The 20,896-nt window shown below is 33.5% G+C and overlaps 1 protein-coding gene across 4 annotated transcripts in view; it reads left to right on the top strand.

Moving 5' to 3' along the window:
- Positions 1–20,896, top strand: part of LOC110458971 (protein c-ets-1-B-like) — an 83,695-nt gene that overhangs the window by 23,411 nt on the left and 39,388 nt on the right. Inside the window, exon 1 of one of the 4 annotated variants that reach the window (XM_021510966.1) lies at positions 6,868–7,206. The exons of the other annotated variants lie outside the window; for them this stretch is intronic. Coding sequence (XP_021366641.1) covers positions 7,182–7,206 — 25 coding nt within the window. The 5' untranslated portion in view covers positions 6,868–7,181. Of the gene's footprint in view, positions 1–6,867; positions 7,207–20,896 lie in introns of those variants that run through there. 4 annotated transcript variants of the gene reach the window in all.

The raw sequence follows: 20,896 nt of genomic DNA, 5'->3' as shown, positions 1-20,896 counted from the left end.
TTGCAGTGTTGTCGTCAGCATTTTCAGGCCATTTTGTAAGTCTTACCTTCTATGATATTTTAAAGAAGTGTTCAAATGAAGTCCTCAGGGTAACACTGGTTGTACATGTCTTAAAAACAAATCTCAGAAATAAGTCTGTGGGGTATCACTATTGATGTGAATTAAATCTTTAGAGCATCACGACTCTTGAGATGTCATATGATTACATTGTAATTATCGCTGAGATTCATGGATTATATGATGTTGATTGTCAATAGGGGTATCATTCAAAGTCTGTGCAATCGGTTGGGAATTTTATTTGCACTGTTGATACATAGGGCAGCACAAGTGGTAGCCATTATTGTTAGTCTTAGCAATAAACCTCAAACAAATGAAGATATCATTAAGGATTTATAACAGATCTTTCCTGGGCTGTAGGAAATAGACGACACAGTCAAGATTTAAAAATTTAATTCTGTTATGGTGTTATGAAATGACCATTAAAAATCTATGATGTGTTATAATATGAAATTTAGAATAAATCACATACACAATGTTCAGTTCTTAAAATTTTTTGAATTTTGAGTCGGCCGCGTTGATATGCCGTGATCATTTACTGCCTCGGAGACTATTTACAATACCTTTTAATTCCATATTATACTCAAAAGATATAAAAATGAAATATTTATGTATGAGTTGGCCGAGCATTATTTGTAATAATCTTTAATCAAACATATATATCACCTCAGTATTTGCATTTCAAATAACAGGATGGATCCCTTGGCGAGACCTTTTGTCCCAGTGGGACTGGGAATATTATTTTATTAATGATCAGTTGACAGGACGGTTAAGCTGTCATTGACACCAAAATTGGTCTTCATCACTCGAAAACCAGAAGGATGTTAATCAAATTGAGTGATTCTATTAAAAAAGAAAATTCACAAGAGTTGGAAGGGGGTGGGGTCAGTTTTATAAATTTAAGAAATTTAGGAAGACAAACTGAATTGACAGGTCTGGTGTCATTATTGTCTGACATTAGGGGAGGGAGGCAGATAAATTGAAGTGACAGATATATTTAACAGAGGAAGTTAACTTATTTGCATCAAAATTATAAAATCTGAACCCCCTTGTGGATTTCTATGGTGTGGGGGAGGAAATGCTGGGGGCCATCGACCCAAAAATAAACACAACAGGTGTGAAATGTTAACTCAGTCAACCAATCAAATTTGAGAACATCATTTACTTCGTGTAATCAAAGTAGCATAAAATTTGGAAGATGAGAAGACTTTGAAGGGCTGTTTGATGCATGAGTGCCAAGTATACAGTTAGCATAGCCATCAATTACAGAAGGATAACATTGAAAATGTGTGGGAGGACTTTGTTAACCCTCCTACACCTAAACGTCCTAGTAGATTGGTCCGTTTAGTTGTTTTAAAGAGTATTTTATTGTGAATGGTGGGGTTTAAAGCATAGACTCAAATTTGTTAGCTTGAAAATATGAGCTGATATTTTTTTTAAAATCTTTTCAGATATATTCGAAAGTTTATATCTATCTGCTGTAAACATGATTGGCTTTAAGAAGTAATTTATTTTAAGATGAATTTTTATTTTTCTAATTTCATTAAATATCCATATTAGTGTGTCGTCAGCATAACTAGTCTTTTTCAAAGAGGTCCCATAAAATTAGATTTCTGCATAGGAGGGTACTAGACAAATCAATTATAGAATTAGATGTGAACAACCTCCCCATCTCTAAGCTTCTACAATCTCTCTAAACTGTTTAATGTATATCAATGCCCAACTGGGGATAAAATGTTATCTAATTATATCTTCATTACATTAAAAATTAACCTTTAAACCTAAGTGGCATTTCTTTGAAATGTTTTTAAGTTGTTAGTTTTTCGTTGAAAAAATTGCATTAAATATGTTTTTAACAAATACATGCACCCTGTGCCAGGACAGACATTTTAATTAGGTAGTATTTTTTTCATATCAAATAAGAAAAACAAAAACAACTGTCATATGAAAAACATAGATTTGACATCCATGCTTGTCAACTTTTTGAGACAAAATAACCATTGAAGATGACACGTTTTGAGTTGTTCCAATAGATATTAGACTATAGGAATGGTTTAACAAATTCATCGATTGAAAATGCTGAATATTTAAGGGTCCAAAATTGAGTCTTCCTCCTAAATAGGGAGGGTTGGCAAGTATGGACATTTGGTTATGAAATGTTATTTGGACTGGAAACGAATGTATCATTAAATATTTATTATTACTATGGAAAGTCAACACGGATATTCATAAATACTCAGTACGGCTAGTTCTTGATAAAAGCGAGAGAAGTGTCTGTTTGTTTTTCGACTGTATTAAGTCGATATCACACTTTGTATAGGGTGTGACTTGTGGATGCTGAGCAAGGAATACATCAAGGGGGTGAAATTAATCCACGTCTGTTTTGTTATCTGACCGATCCACCCACTTCCTGATTTAAAACTTACTGTAAATGTAATAGGATTAAGAAATTTTGTGAAGTTTCTGAAAACAAAATTTTAAGTATTTAAATGTCCAGAAATGCTAATTTGGTACTCCTCCATCCTGTCTGGTGAAATCTGATAGTGAGGACCCCGAGTAACCTGCATAAGCCTTCCTTAGCTCAAATATATCGTCATTAGTCAAAAATTATGAACCATTATTTTTCCTATAATAAAATGATGATTTTTTTTTGTCCAGCATATGTGCATCAGGTTCAATTATTTCAATTTATCTGATAGACATGTTAGAAAAATTGCCTTGATAAGTTGTAAGGCTAACTGGAGTTGCTAATGGAGTTGTCGAATTATCCCTCAGGATCATAAAATAATTTAAATTCAAATTTTAGTGTTTTTCTGATTTTTCAATGCTGTACACAAATGTATGGATATGTATTTGTACTGTACATATTCTAAGTATGGATTTAATCCTATTCACAAGAGAAATGTCTATTTTAGTGATGTTTAACATTGGCTATCGTTTTCATAAATGTATAGGCTTGGTGTCACTTTAATGATTCCAGAATTTCCACTCTCAATGAAAGAGCATTGCTTTACATCAAAAAGATTAAAATACATTGTCCTGTCAGATCTAAGATAAACTGTGTTTGTAAATCTTATGTCCAGCACCACGAAATAAAACAAAAAAACAGATCACTAAATTTAATGTTAAAGACAGTTAAAATGCAAATCCAAAAATCAAATGTTAGCCTTTCTTTAATCTTTCAAAATGACAACGAAGACTGTGTGAACATCTTTGATATTTTGTAACATTAAAGTCAGCAATGACTGCACACAGGTAGAAGCTCTGGAAACTTTCAATGGTCCCATACACAGCTGTGATGTTAACCCATTTGGATTGTAAAATGCTTCATTCATTAAAGTAGAATTCTTTTCAAGGTGATGCATTGTTTTTCACATTTTTTTTAATGTTGATATGTTTCTCTGTAGAATTAAAATAGATGTTATTTTGCCAGGAAAAAAAAGTATTTTTTTTCTCTCGCCTTTTATATAAAACTGATTTGGAAAGTTTTATGACATTTTTTTTTAATTCAAGTGAGTAATTTCTATAGGTAAGGATTCATTTGTGTTTAAATTGAAATACTTGGATGCAACATTACCGACGATTTGTCACGTCAGCAAAAAAGCAGCGACGTGTCATCAGACCCACAGGTGGAGATAGCTACTCGTTATACACATTTACCTGTGCTTTTTACCTGTAGTATTTACTTCCATTCTGCACCTGGCCCAGGCCTTTACTTGCTGTGGGCTAAAGGGCTCAAGTGTCAAAATTGTCACTGTTTGGCGTTTTATTGAAAGAAGATAAAAAGATTTGTTCAGAGTTAAATTGTTAATGGATGTATTTAAGATAGTCTTAAAGTGAGTACTGGCACAGCCTTCCATTAAAACTGGTTTTGACTTCATGAATAAATACATACGGCCTTGAATACATTTTCATTTTTTTTCTGACAACTTTGATGTAGGAAAAACAAGTTCAGGAATAATAATCTCCATTAGTTTTGAGGATTACATTCAATAACGTCTGACATGTTAAATTGAAGAACAAAATGTGAGCACCGACATCTAAGCTTCACTGTTCTTGAGCTTTAAATGTTTTGAAAGTTATCAATACTTCACCAAGGGAACTATATAGGAATCGGGAGTCAGATTTATAACTTTATGTGAAAGTTCTCATTCTTCACATACATACATTTATGATTCTTTCATAAGTTTCTGATAAATAAACTTGATTGAATTGAAGGGATTGATTGAAAATGCTGAATCGAACTGTGGCTGCCAAAGGGGTCATATTTGTCTCCTTTGTTTCGTCACTTGCTCATGAAATGTTATGTAAGATCGAGGTTCTTTTTCCAATCCTCATTCAATTTCCACCATACATGGGTAGGTTTGGCATGGGGCAAAGGGGCACACAATTATTCATTATTTATTTACTTAACAGAACATCAGTCACAAGATTGAGAGTTAGAGGAGAGGGGATAGGGGAAAAAATACCACATTGAACAAAAATGTCATTTCGATGTGAAAGTAGAAAAAAAACAAGTGAAAAGTGTCAGTGATTGAGAATTATAAATAAAAAAAATCAATTAGCTATACATCAAATAGAATGTTGGTAATTTTTTGGGGTTAAATAGATTTTAATGCATAAGAAAAACAGACAATCGTTATATCACAATGTAATTTAGAACAATTTCTGGGGGTTTAGTTTTTTTTAGATCAAATGTAATAAAAACTAGATTAACAGGTCATTGCATCACGTTGAATATTTAGACATTTTTCGTTTTTTGACCATGTACTTAAAAACAAATGGTCGTTACATCACATTGAGGTTTTGAACAATCCTCTGCTTATGTTATGTGTTTGTTACGCGTTTATGTTTCTATATTTAGTTGACAATGAATTATCACAAGTATCGGTCATTGCCTAGAGGCTAAGGGAGACTTGTGTCCTTAAATGGCTGTGTCAAACATTCCCAGTCTTCATCAATAACATGCAATCGTTGTTTTTCACGATGCACGATTCTTCATGATTGACCCATCGGTTTGGTATGCGATGGGATGGTCTATGATCCAAGTCATGTAAATGCTTGAAATAGAACATTAGGGGGAGAAAAAATGGTCCGATACATTACTACTGCAAGCATGTGCAGGTTTTTGTATACATTTGCCTTAAAGGTTGGTACATTTGATAAGATATGTGGCAGGCTTTGTGTAAAAATTGTTCCCGAACAAGATAAAATCAGATTTGTGAGTGAGAAAATTTCTTCACAACAGAAAAGATTTTAAGGAAATATATAATTCCTATGCAGCAGGTGCTTTCAGATTATTTGACTCAATGGAAATGAAGTGAGACATTAGTCCAAAAAGCTAAGTTGTTTACTTTATATATAGTTATAAGCTTTCGGGAAAGAAATGTTCAGTAATGTTATGAAGTAATAAAAAGTATTTGGTATCATAGTTACTGCAGAGGTGAAACCTCTCTGGGATTAGTGTCCAGTTGTCACACTTTGGCCAGAGTGCTTGACCAGAATTATGTCACCACTGATCCCTGATTACGACAGGTTGATACAATGGAAAGTTGTTTTTTTACCTGTGTTTTTTGTAAAGCCGTTTCACCTGTGATAGGGTACTTAACACCCCTTAAGTGTTGATAATCCTTGATGTCATCAGACGTCTCAAGTCTTGCATCTAAATCTTTGAAAGAACTTTTCGGAAAATCTCTATATCAATATACCCAAATTTCTGGTTTTGTTCTTAGTTAACGCAACACATCTGCTTTAATGATTTTAAAAGGAAATTAAAAACTAATCATGATTTTAGGTCAAATATGTCGGAGGAGTTTATTGAATTATATATATTACAGGGAAAGTGGTTCAAATGAAAAGAAAAGAAAACAAGCAAGAAAATGCAATATGGGTCAGATGTTTATAAAAAAGTATTAAAACAATGCTTGGTTTGTTAAATGTTATGGCCAATGATAAAACTTCTAAAGTGCATTAGACTGTAATATATTATTCATAAATCAAATCATAAGTTTTGTATAATACTGCCCCAGGAGATAAATTTTGTTACTTAAAATGGGGAAAAATTAATAAAAACTTGTATTTAAAGATAAATTGTTCTTCATGAATTCAATTAGATGTTTTGTATAAAGCTGAACAAGAGATTAATTTTATCCTTAAAATGGGATAAAAATAGAAAAAATATCACATAAAATCTCTCCAATTGATAGATAGAGATTTGTACGCTTATAGTCCTATAGTCAAATGACTGTTTACAAAATAGATAATCATGGTATTATTAAGAGGGATTATCCCCCCTGTGAAGAGGATTATCTCCCCTGAGTGGTCAATGTATGTTTAGATACAGCAACTTTTATTTGATTTCTCCAAGGAAAGTTGTAATGCAATCATCCCACTTGTCAAAATGAGAATAATCCCCAAGTTTTATTTGATTTGTTCCATTATTACAATTGCTGTCTTTCTCTCCTAAGTCGTAATGGCCTTTGACTTACAAGTGTTGGTGTTGCTTGCTTAAGATGCTGTGTCTGAAGTGATTAGGTCTAAGGGTATATAATAGGGCTCGGGCTTCACCACAGCGATTGAAACACGAGCTGCTGATCATGAGGTGCAGTGGTTGTAAAGTGTGACAATATATGACAGTATCTTAGCCTACCAGTGTCGCCCTAGTAGAATATCTTAGTACAGATACTTATGTAGCCTATCACAGTTGCCTGGACAGTACTTATAACTTCATCAGTTACAGCAAGTGCAGTTAGACTTACCGGTAGTTATTTATCTCTCACATTCAAGTTCACTGTACCAGATCTTCACTTTGTCATTCTTTATGAACTTCAAGACCGAAAAGAAGTTTTGTATTGCTGTGTGAAATTGTGTGTCTTCATTCAGCACTTCACAATTTTCTGTCCGGAAAAAGCAAATTGTTTTAGTTTGAACTTACATAATATTTACTGCGCTGTCGTCTGTCAGTTTAGTACTTTTACAACAGAACACACAGAGAAGAAGTTGGGCTTGAGAAAGAAAACTTTTCCAGACAGATTTCGTTGTTTTCAATAAGTTGTTGGCTGATGTTACGGAAATACTGACATTTAACCTTATAAGATAGCACTCCAGCTGACACCGCCAACATCATGCGTTATTTGAGCCTTCTTCAAGGTAAGTCTGAAATTTTGTAAAAAATGTTTCTTGAAGAATAACTAAGGTGAATCGCATTATAAGGTCTTCGTCCATTCTGAAGACTTGATAAATCTTTTGCATCTTTCATTCCCTTTTGGAATACAATTGGCACTGTCTTGATTGTGAATTGATACCAAAATGGGAGTTGATGTTCGTTCAACAATCTTGCTTTGAATAATTATTATATATATATATAATTTATTTTGAAATGAAGAGTTTCACATTACCACTTATTATGTCTGTATAATAAGGTCTCCGCTTCATTTCCAGTTGACATTTTAAACAAGTTATTTTCCTCTGCTCCATCCAGATTTATTTTAAAACAGATCGCCTGCAAAATTTACAAACTGTAAAATGCCTTTTCAACATACCCTAGCTGGTGACATCAGAAATTAAGTGATTTCTTGTCATAGTTATTCCTCCTGTGGATTCAAATCATTATGAAGATAACTAAAGGAAGTTAATTCATATAAACTTCAAACAGAATTTTACCCATAAAATGAACTTACAAAAATAAAATTTAAAGGGCTGAAAGCAACATGAAAAGACGTCAGCTAAATTTTCTATATTACAGCAGGGACTTAGATAATCGAATTCCATGATAACAGTTATGTTTTATTGGAAAAAAACTTAGCGTCTAGTAGTTTTGTACTTATTTCTTTGAAAAATCCTTTAACAGTGTTAATATTTAATGTTCTGGTTGATCTCACTATCTCAATATGTATACACCCTCATCAGTTGTTCTAACTCAAGTCAGGTTAACATAATGCAAATTTTCATGTAGACTATTTAACTGAAAGTTCTGAAAGTTGTCACTTAAACTGCAGATAAAAATCACTGGAAGCTGTCAACTGATGGAAAGATTATTTAGAATATTTGGAACAGTTGTTATAGAACTGTCAAATGCTACAGTATCTGACCAGCACTAGAGTTATTGACCAGTTCGTCAGCTTAATTAAGCCTGCAAGGTTATATTCTATTTCAATAAAAAATTATGATTTTATTAACTGTATACATGTAGTAATCTTTTGAAATTGTGTATTTAATCAGGCCATGATTTTTGTTGATGACTGAATATTGTCGCTCATCAATACTTCACACAAGCAGGTGGCGGGTGAGGAGATTAGCCTGTAATTAATTGAAATAAGTATATTAATTAAGGAGCTCCTACTAATGTAGTGATCACACTCCATTTGACATAGACACTGGCAGTTATTACTGCCTACATCTGGACCTTGTCTCTCGAAAACTGATAAGCTCCAGAAATCACTAAAACAGAGTAGTGTAGAAATTTATGTTACTGTATACGTCAGCTCAATAGTGTAATTAAGCCAACAAAAACTCAATACGTAAATCTAAGTATTGTATCGGACAGTTATTTTGTGTTAATGTAGCTGAAGTAAGTCCGACATGCAAACATTTGTATTTAAAATGACACATTTTAATGAACATGTACATTTCATAACCGATATGTTCTGTCCAAGGAATGATAGCACAATCAGATATGTGATAGTGCTACCCTCTGGTGGTGATAGTGCTACCCTCTGGTGGTGATAGACTGCCCTCTGGTGGCAGAGAGCTTCCACCTTTATCAGTACCCCCTGGTAGCTGTTGTCTACTGATGTACATAATTTTGAAATGTGGAAAGAAATGTCAGAAAATGTCTGTGATAATCTTTGATTAATTCTAAAGTTTAAAAACAGTTGTTGATTGTATAAACAAGACTGAATTATAAGCATACTCAAATGTTAGGATATTTTGAATTGAAACATTTATTGTAGAAATAATTCGCTTCTTTAAAATTCATGCTGAGAAATCAGAGAACCATGAACTGCTGTTAAAATTAGGATTAACTGCTTAGTATAGCAATCAAATTTGGCTTGAGATGTTATTATGATTTAACATTAACTTCTAAAAGTTATTTTATAAAACTTGTCTGCTCCTTTTGAAATGCACAGAATAGTGATATTCTTATCGTATCATGTGTTTTTTGCAATGTAGAGATATTTTTTCACTGTTTCTGGAGAAGTTTCAGAGTTTAAGAAATTCTTGGACAGCTCAAAGCAGTTTGGGTTTAACCATGATATGATTGTGTATACTTTCAACTGCAAGAATAGATGAATGAAGAATAAACCTGGCTACCTGCCAACAACTTGAGTCCTTAGTTTATCAAATCCCCAAACAAACAATTTGTATTCCAAAATTGCCTGCATTAAATACAAGCTAGTAGTCGGTACCTATAGTAACCAAAAACCCTAAAGAAAATAATCATCATCACTTGAACTCTTGATTCTCCCATCTCTATATTTATCACCGAAACAAACTTTGAGGTGATTTAGAAGGTACAAACACTGTTGAGGAGATAAGATGGGGAAGACTGGTTAGCTTGACTGCTAATTGGATACTTCATGTTTTGAGAACCGTTCTTTCTAGCTTGATCCGTTTATGAAGTTTTGTTTATAGGTAGTGCTGGTATTTTTATAAAAAGATAGTATGAATGAAAGAGGCTTATGTATTACCAAATAATGTCTCATTCTTTGATAGCAATTACAGCTCCAGCTAGACATAATATACCACGTTTATCAGAAGTAATCTTTGGTCCAGTGGCTGTGTGTTAAAGCTGTATTCTGTACTCCGGGGGACTTTCCTTAGCCAAATATTCACCCTCCACCTGTAAAATCCATATTAACCAAGTTTAATTTCACTTTTTTCATGTAATTTCTACATATATTATGCTGTATACTGATTTTCACTGTCATGATATAGTCTTTCATTGCAGTGTGCAAAAAAGGTGAAAGGAAACATTTAACCGACTTAAAAGTCTACTGTATATCAATTTTCTCATCCAATGGCTTTGCCACAGCAAGGTTTGATTATACAGATCATGATTTTGGGTCAATTTCATCATTTGATACTTTTCTTAGCATTTGGTGTTATACAATGAGAAAGCTTGGCTGTTGGGTTTTAAGGTCTCCTTGATGGCTATATGCTAAGGTATCATCTGTGGATACCATCCTTTGCCAGGGCCATGGGTTAAGTTTATGTGGCGGAGTGGAGCGAGTGGCACTATAAGTACTTTATCAGTTGTGCCCCTTGATCAAAGAAAACAATTCCCAGCAAGAAGTATTGGTCTGGATGTTGCTATCCCAGTGTGATTGACTGTTTGACCTTGGTTTTACTGGTCAAGGCTGGTGCTGGTCATCACTACACTGACCACACTTGGGTTCCTACACAATGCACCTTAGATAGCAGTAAGCAGTTTTGATATCATGGCTGTTGGTAAATTGTTCAAGATTTCAACTTTTGACAAATTTCCTTGTACGGAAAGGGTCATGAAATCATAAGGGTAATAACATTGTTGCATTATTTTGTATATGGCAAATCTAGACTGACCATACTAATTTCATATGTTTGGTATCCTTCGTGAAGCTCTGTAAACATTGATTGGGATGTTGACCATTTTAGCCCGTTTTTGTAGTAAAAACTAGAAAAAAAGCAAAAGAAAAAACAGTTATTCAGATTTTCAGTCCTACACATACTTGCCAGGTACAGAATACTGCTTCGAGAAATTGGCTGACTTGATCTGTGAAGTTCAACACCATGATTTCGTATTGTGATAATTTACTGTGGGATCGGCATTGGTTCACAACTTTATTCAACAACTGAAGTAAGTTGTTAACAGGAGCCAATACAATCTGTTGCTGGCGTTAACAATTCTATAAACACCCAGTTTTAACTGTGATCTGGCTAGGTGCTTGAACCCTCCGCAACAAAGGTAGGGGGAGTAGATGGAGTCGACTTGTCCCTGAGTTAGGGGGAGTAAATGGAGTCCACTTGTCCCTGAGTTAGGGGGAGTAAATGGAGTCGACTTGTTCCTGTTGTTTGTCCGTTTGTCTGTCTCAATAAAATATTGTCCCGACAAAGTTATAATCTGATTTCAACAAAATTATGTTGTGTTGGTGTGTGTCTTTCAGTCTGAAAAGTTTAAGGTTGGCAGTTTGTGTCCTGAATTTTCTCCGGTTGAATAATCGAAAAAAATAACTTCTTCTTTCAACAATCTAATCTCTCAACTTTTTTTGAAAGCTTGAGTTATTTCCACTGCCTGGGTTTTTTTTCATCAAAAAAAAGAGGATGATGTTTTGCAGCATCCTAGTACTACAAGATTGAGGCTGAGAGAGGGAGGGGAGGGTGGGTACATTGGTTTACTGTTTCATTGTCGTGATTCAAAATCTGTAAATTATCGTCAAATGTCCAATTAAAACACATGATCGTTCCCTTAGTCTGTTCCTATCTGTCAGCTGAACTCAATCATCAAGAAAGATTATTATCCTAAAAATTTCAAAAATGCCCTCGGAAGTCTCCAATGAAATTAGAGATGATTTCGTCTCAAGTGGCTGGTATATTTTCACTTGTTGACACCAATTAAGAAAATCAACAAGAAATTGTTTCAACAGCATTTTCCGACATAAATCTGTCGGTTTGAGTTTTGAACTATGTTAATGTCAGGTTATAGGCCTAATTGAGCCGTCATAGACAATCAGACAAGGTTTGTGATAGAACAGATATCTTTTTTATTGTTGACCGACTTTATCAGAAATAACATCATAAATCATATTCTTTTAAAATCCCTTAAATATTGTTATGGTTTTGCGAAGAGAAATAATTTTGAAAAAAAACCCATGAAATATAAACATTTACTCTCTCATTATGGGTTTGAATAATTTAAGGAATTGTTCTACCGCTGTTTAAACATTTTGTGGTATTTCTACTTAACTGCTGACCAATTTTATGAAACTTGGCACTATTCAATATAGTACAACTGATCTGTGTGTAAGATACTTGTGCGACTTTTGTTTCATTTTTTTTTACCAGAGTAGTGGCCCTTTCATGATTTTCATTATTACGTAGTTGTCAATTAGCCAGCATGGCTTAAAGGTGTAATGATTACGATTTTGTACTTCTCAATGCTCCCGTTGTTGCCGCCTGAATAAGTGTATATATATATATAGATAGGTACACCGCTACTCCGACATTTACATTTAATGGTTGATGGGAATGTGGAAAGAGATTTAATTTTTAGTATCAGACAGTTTGTGAAAAGTGTTAAATAGATTTAATTTTGGAGTCAGACTGTCTGAATTTCCACAATAGTCACTCCCAAATCTTGACTTGTGTAAATTGAAATTAAATCTTTATTGTATCTGCCATAAAAAAATAATAGATTCTGTCTGTCATGATGGATGTCACATTTGGAAATTTGGATTCAAATTTAAGCATCAAAATCATGTTTTCTAATATTATGTCTTAATTGTTTTTAAGGTGAATCAGATCACCTGCTTTGAAAGTTTGATAAAAAGGTGTGGTAACATTTCTGTGAAAGACAAATGATATTGACCTAAGATGAACTCAAATTTACACAAATATATATGAAAATGGCAAGAGAGGTAATTAATATTCATTGAAAATAGAAAGAAACCACAGGACAACTGACTAAACTATTTTCATGATTGATAACTTAATTTGAGACTGACAAAAATAAAGTGAGGCACTAATTGTTTTGAATTTGATGTATATATGTTTTTAACATGAATTTTTAAGAATTTGTTTTGTTGGATGTATCTGAACACTCGCGATGGAGGATACATGTCTCCCGAGTAGGATAAAAACATTGATAAACCTAAGTGTTTTGGGCCCAAATTTAAAGTGTTTAATGAAGGGGTGACAACGCCAAGAACACGTTGTCCCTAGCCCTGTAAGCCGGTGACAGGAAACGGACATCAAAGAAAACAAGAAAATTCAGTGTTTTCTCAATCAAGATTGATGTATAAATAGCCCCCATAGTCATGTATGTGTGTTCCCTCAAGACTTCAGTTTCTATATTTAGAAAATCTTTGATTAAAAATAAAATTTGACGTCACACAGCTTTTAAGTGACAAACATTTTGAAGTGGGCTATAATCTACCATGTCCCTTTCAAAAGTTTAAATATATATAATCTTCATTTACAAATCCATAGTGTGACGTCAAGATTTCATCAGATTTTGGAAAGACTTTCCGGATCACGAACAGGCCATATTGAATTTTATTACATTTCTATAGAAATATACACAGAATTATGAGATCAACACTGAAGCTTGTTAAAGGCCAGAAAGACCCTTATTGTCCACTTTAGACTGATCCTTGTTTAAGAAATGGATCAATCTATTACAAAAGTAGGGATGGTAGTGTTAAGATTGGATTTTAAAAAGTTAAACATTTTTTCGTGACTTTGAAAGAAGTGAAATTCAAATTGAGAATTGACGGATAGAGGGATTTTCATTATGTTGTTATAGGGCTTTGTTAGGGGTGTAGGGGCACTTAATCCCACTTCAGATCCCTGAACCCTCAGGGAATGCGTTGTTTACCGTTACAGCCAAGGTCCTGCCAGTCATGAGCAAATTTATTGACATACAAGTTTAAATTTTAATCTTTAAGTGGAAATAAGCGGGGATGATTTCTACTTCCTGGAAAATTAAGTTTTACTTGGAAGTAATATCATAAATAAAATGAAAACATTGATTTGTATTTAATATTCTTATCAAATACATTGTTAATTTTCTTTTCTCAAAACAGAATATCTTTGGGAGTAGATTTTGTTTTCACACCATTTCAACACTTCTTAATGTCAGATGATCGAAAGTTTCACGTAACACAGTAACTTGATGTTGTATCATTTTTTTTCTAACTTCGTCAAACTCTGTTCATGCTATATTTACATGTTTAACATATAAAAATTAAGTTTTAATGTGTGAAATTTATTTTGGCTTCAAACTTTGATAGGAGAGAAAAATTCAAATTCTCATCAGTTAAGAACGATCTTATTTTGGCTCATAATCAAAAGTGAAAGAATATATGTAATCAAAGAAAGAGGGAAAATTATAACTCAATTCTACATTCTATATACCAAACAGCCAATGATGTACTTTAAGACTGATATATTTATAGCCGGACGAAGCCGGCCACTCGGGACGAAGCAGTATATCTACAGCGGATATTGTTGTAGGCTTTTACTAGAGATTTTATGTGATAGTGTTCAGTGCAAATGTAATTTGTGTTGACATTTTGAAGAGAGGCTTTAAGTCGACATGTGCCAGCGTTTATTTGCACCAAATTTTAGACCATATCTGGTACGCGCGTCCGTTTATTTTCGCGCACGCATGACAGATTATGCGTACGCACATGTCAAACCAGTGCTGCCCTCCTTCAACTGTCAAATAACCAGACATAACCGCAATATTCCAAGGGTCCCCGACTCCTAGCTTCATTAAAGCTGGACCTATTAGTAACATGCATTTATCATAATTATTGATGGTCATATCATTATTTTAGTTCACAAATGCTTCTACACACATGTGTAAATGATGAATTTTCCAAAAGTAAATTTGAAAAATCAGTTTTATAGAAGTATTCTGTATCGCCAATACTACCTAAAGCAATTTGGTAAGGCTATTTGGGAAAGAGATGGAGTTTGCAAAAATGTATCGAGAAATTCTCCTGTTTCAGGGTGATACCAGTATAAAAAATGCATAGCTTAAACTGTTAACTCATTCACCCCTGAAATTTCATAATGAACTATTCCAACCTTTGAATAGGAATAGGAGTTCCAATGTGTCTTCAGATGTGAAACTGTTAAATTATCTGTTGCTAGTACCAACATGCTAGAAGAATACATACTGCCCAAATAATCATGCTGACTTTTTATCACAATGTAAATTGCACTGCAATAATTCGAAATCTAAACCAGTTTGAACCTTCTTGTTTTGCATGATTTTTAAAAAAAAAATTGACTGAGGATGCAAAAAAAACTTGCGTAAGGATTTAATAATAAAAAAGGGACTTTTGACAGTCTGCATCCCCCAGACCTGGTTTAGAGACTTTTGCCAGTCTGCGTCCCCCACCCAGACCTGAGTTAGACACTTTTGACAGTCTGCGTCCCCCAGACCTGGTTTAGACACTTTTGCCAGTGTGCATCCCCCAACCAGACCTGAGTTAGACACTTTTGACAGTCTGCATCCCCCAGACCTGGGTTAGAGATGATGTGATAACCTGACAATTATTGCCCTTCATTCAAGGTATCAGACGCGTCAAGTATCAAAAAGACAACAAAAAAGAGGAAACACTTTTTTTCGCCTTATTAGAACCACATGTTGTGTGGTACAATACTTCAAACTTCAAAAAGGTCTGTAGTTTTTCGGAAGGCCAGAATATGAATTACATTTCCTGACAATTGAAATGCGGAAAGGAATATTGTCAAGATGTCCAACATAGAGTAGGTTCATATGCTTGTGTGTGAGTAGCGTATGATTGTGTAGCTCCTGAAATGTGTAAAAAGCAGCGTGAAACTGCCACTTTACTTTGCGATCGAATCAAGTTTTTTTCTTGAGTTGTTCGGTTTATTTTCAAATCGACTCACTTGAATGGAAAATCGGGTGGCTGAGGCGTGAGGCAGAGGTCCCAGCACATGTTTTTTTCCGTGACTTTGATAGAAAATACACATCGCACTGACATCAGTGAAAACATACAGGAAAATAAAGCAATAAGAAAAAAAACATTGGACCCTCCACAAGTAACGATCAACAGATGAGGATGCAAAGATTTTAATATCTTCCAGAACTTATCTTGTTGAAGCCCTGTCAACTTCTCAATAATAGCATAAAAAAAACATTTCAATCTCTTAAAATATGATATATACATATTTATATTTTTCTCTGGATTTTGCATGAAATTCAAGTGAACTTGTCATTTTAGATAAATAAAATATGTATTGTTATAATTTAAAGATGTCAGAAATATTATATTGTTTCTGTAATGTTGTGTTAAGCTGACCATGAAGTGTGTTGAAAGCTACACAGCTTTTAACAGCGTTTTGCTGTTAGACAATGGGAAATGTGGCATCAACAAGGAGGAGGAATCGCAAAGTCTTGGTGTTCGTAACTTAATTTAGGTGTCAGATCTGCATCATCAAAATGTTTTAAAACATCTCCAAAGTTATTGCTGGTTACAGTTTAGGTCAGTTTATGGCTTCCTTCAGTGAGAGCATTGTAACACACTTGAAATTGTGGGAAAATAACTAGATGTCTGTGATGTATTTCTTCTTGTGATTTCTTAAGATTTCTATTTGGTGATAATTTTTTTCATTAATGATCATTAAGTTTAAAATAAATGAAGAATTATTAATATGCCATTAAGATACCAATGTTCATCGAGTCGAAAAATAAATAATTTGTAAAAAATGTTGAACGATCAGTATAACAATAAAAGAACTATCAATTAAAAGAAGTTATTAAAAACTAAATGAAAGTTTTTCCCAGACCAGTGATATCAATATTGAAACTGCTGAAATGAAAAATTAAGTTCTTCACTTGAAAAACGTCTGATTGAGATTTGCATAATTAAACCATCATTAAACAAATGAAGGATTGTTTTATCATTAAATATTTTTTAAATGTGAGGTTATTGACCAGAAATATTAGAGCCGATTTATTTCGTGAGTTTAAAATCGGTTGACATTAATTTGTGATTTTAATGTGATTTTATTGGTTTGGGGTTATAATTGTCTCTCAATTGCCGACTCTCTCTCCTGCTGACATTTTATATGACTGTTAAAATACCATCAATCAATATTTGAATATTGATGGGGTTTGATACTGAAATCTGTGTGAAGCTTTGTTTAAGGTGTATAAGGGATTTTCTGTAAAATTTACACATATGTTTGTCTTGGATAGTCCGTCCTTAATGGGATCTTAACCACCTAAGTCAGCTAAATAATTTTGTTGGTTCATTGACGTCTGCATTCTATGTTACCAAATAGATTCATATTGAGAACTTTGAACAGAACACCATGTATTTGATTCATTCACCCCTGAAATTTCATAATGAACTATTCCATCCATTGAATTGGAAGAGTTCAATGGTGTCTTCAGGGGCAAATGAGTCTATTATTACATTGTACTATCAAATATTTGTGTCCTTTTCAATGGAAGTATTCAATATAAATCACATTTCATTATGAATTTTGTAGTTGTAAAAAAAAGCATTTTTGAGAAAAGTACAAATAAACAAAATGTCCAGGGGTCAAACTAATATTATATATATATTATACTCCACATCGAATAAAAAGACTTTTCTTTGTAATTACAACTCATGTAGTTATACCCTTTGACTCATTAACCCATGAAGTTTTATAATGAACTATTCCAACCTTTGATTTGGAAGAGTTCAAATGTGTCCTCAGGGGTGAATGAGTTAACCTAAATTTGAATTTAGTTCTATTTACCATGCACAAATTATGTTAGTTTACAGCAATAAGGTTAGATTTTCATTCGTGGAAGGATATGGCATGAAGTTGATATTTGAACTTACGAACATGTAATGCTCCAGGACATCTAGGAGAAACATCTTCTGAGTCATTCTAGTGTTATCTTTCCTGTTAGAAACTTAAGTGACATCAATTATTCTCACCGCAATTCACTGTTTACCGACAAAGGTCAGTTTTTTAGATATTTCATTTCTTTTATTAAATTTCATGATAGCATTTAAGTTTCCTCGCTAAAGGCTTCAAGTCTTCGCCTAATAAAAAGTTGATTTCGTAATATAATCATTACATTTAAGTATACTAGTAATATTTAGAGTAAATGGCCATAATATTATTTTGAAAATAACGTTTCAGGATTTAATGTGTAAAATAGATGGTCTAAGTGTGGAAGCTATATACTTATATGTTCCTAACATTTTATAAAAAGACCAGATAATTCTATCAAACGTTAAAAGGACAGGATAAATTTTTGTACTACATTAAATATTATCATATAAAAAATTGATGGAGTCAATTTTTGTATAATTCTCTGTCAATTATAGTAATATATAAAAGTAGACTTCACAGATCGAGTCGTATTGTAAAATAATTGGTCATGGTTGATTGACTTTGCGGGCTGCCGACCATCAGGGAGTAGACATTAAGTATCTTTTATGAATATATTAGATGTCAGTCGGTACGAAATCAGGATGAAGATGTTAGACTCCCAGTGACCCCAGACTCTAAGTTCAAATCGTTTTGCAGCTTTACTTTCGACCAATGACCGATTGAGACTCAATTGATGGTTTGTTTTGTAGGAATTTTGGTGTAATATTTTATTAAAGTATGTCTATAACAAAAGAAATGTTTTGATAATTACTCATCTTTCAAAATGAATATTGTTTTTTCTAGTGTGCCAAACATTCTGTAAAGACTGATGATAGAAAAAGGGAGGTTTGGTACAAGTTGTAAATCCATGTCATTGAAAGTCTTGAAAATGAGTACAGTACTTGTTGAATGATGGGTCTGTTGAAAAGTATGGTGGATGGGGTCTGTTAGATGTTTGAAAACAATATGGCTTCTGGAAGATAACAACAAAGGATATCACAGGGCATGGAACAGTTAGTTTAAAGTGATCATGGCTGACAACTGATGTCGTACACTATCAAACAACAATTAAAACATTTTGTGAAATATTTTCACCTCCTATCACTAAAGAGCTCCTACGCAATTGGAGCCTGTGTACGTCCATGTTAATTACTGAGGGTATAGAAACAACACCCACTTTATCTACAAGTACCAGCTCTCAGACATTTCCTTTTATCATGTATCGTTTTAAAGAAGATTTTATACACAAGTAAAAAAGGTTTCTTTTATAGATTTGTCATGGTATTTGGGCTATAATTCTTAGTCTTTTGATGAAACTTACTTTGAAATGGATTTTCTTTAATGCCGCTTTTATAAAAATTTGCTATAACAACTAGGCAGTTGTTATAGCAAATTTTTATAAAAGCGGCATTAAAGAAAATCCATTTCAAAGTAAGTTTCATCAAAAGACTAAGAATTATAGCCCAAATACCATGACAAATCTATAAAAGAAACCTTTTTTACTTGTGTATAAAATCTTCTTTAAAACGATACATGATAAAAGGAAATGTCTGAGAGCAGTAAATATGTTGTATGTTACCGATAGACTCTCCAACTGGTTGAATATGTTTTGTATTCATTACATTGCCTGGTTAAATATGACAATGTTTCAAATTCAGTACCGCCCAATCAGTTGAAACGGACATTGTGTAATTTCGGGGTTTTTGTAGGATTCCTTGCCGACGTGGAGATTTTCATATACAATCAAGCCAGGATTTTAGGTTCAACGTTTTTTATTCACCCAGGAGTTTCATCCCTGTAAGTCATTAAAATATACATATAAGACACATACATTTCGTATTGAACGCACCTGACTAAAATAACGCAATACACCATACACACGTACATTGATTGTAACATTCCACACCACACGTTTTCCAAACGACCAGACTATAACTGGACAATACATAAATGACGAGATAATTTACACAATGGCGTAGGCAATAATATATAAATGTGGTTTACACTATAATGGTACGTTCTCCATTTATAAATATATAAACTAGCATTCTAGCGAGAATAAATACATACGCTCTACTAAATGACAAAATTATTGACCACGCCCGTCGGCGAAAATATAAAGGTAAATTAGAAATAGTCAGAAAATAATAATTTCAAGAATAAATAATACTTTACTTCTAATTCTATACTAGTTCCGAATATATAAAAAGTATTATTCTAGCCTATAAAATAAACAGAACAGTGACCTACCTAGTATGTGGTACCTGGGATAGACTCCGTTCATGATGCTCATAGGGCAGATTGAGATGATCGATGTGTTCAATATGGAAGGTATCGATGAAATGGGCAGATAGAAAGTTCAGAGGTAGCGAAGAAAACTTTAGGGCGGGAAAAATGCACGCAATGCGACAGATGTCATGGGTCATTGGTCAAGTTGTCAAACTAGTTTACAAAAGACATACACAACATACACAATACGTCACATAGACCACACACGTATACACATCTAAAAACGAAAGTAGCGATGACGTGACACGGCGACTTCGGTAGTGAAAACGCGGCACGGATAACGGAATGAAAGAACAAAATACGGATTAGAATATAAATAATGAAATCGTAAATTATATTGTTACTAAAGAACTCATATTCAGTATGTTCCCACTGAGTATGTACTTATTCAAATAATTATGAATATCAAAATAACAAGGGTGCTACAATTGTTACTTATTTAAAATGCCAACTGGTTGAATAAGACAGTGATTCGTATTTAATATACTGACAGGTGGAATAAGACAGTGTTTCGTATTTGACCCATAAATTTGTTGGTTTATACTTCCCAGTCCCCTGAACTTTTGATATCTAGGTTACCTGAACAATAGTACAAGTACACATGTGGAGGATATCAAGACCATGCAGTATATACCGGCTGTAATCTTTCCTTCAGGTTACTGTGCATTCCAGGTAGAGTTGTTCTTTTGTACGAGAAAGTGCATCAGGGATACAAATCCTGGTTACCGTCGGATACCACATAAAAACAGAAATTAACAAATATTGAATCTATTCTTTTGAAACTTGATTAAAATCAAAGATGTTTGGTGTCCAGGTTTGTTTTCATTTCTTTGCGATTTGAAAAATAAAGTTTTGAATCGGGACATTTTAGACAGGGGAGTTAAAGCTAACAGGTCAGAAAAGCAGGCTTACTAGTAGCAATTGCTTTAGTGGCAGACGA

The sequence above is a fragment of the Mizuhopecten yessoensis genome, unplaced genomic scaffold (genome assembly GCF_002113885.1).
Source record: "Mizuhopecten yessoensis strain PY_sf001 unplaced genomic scaffold, ASM211388v2 scaffold9887, whole genome shotgun sequence".
Taxonomy (NCBI): Eukaryota; Metazoa; Mollusca; class Bivalvia; order Pectinida; family Pectinidae; genus Mizuhopecten; species Mizuhopecten yessoensis.
The sequence above is the reverse complement of the archived record's forward strand: the minus strand, read 5'-3'. Positions and strand labels throughout refer to the sequence as shown.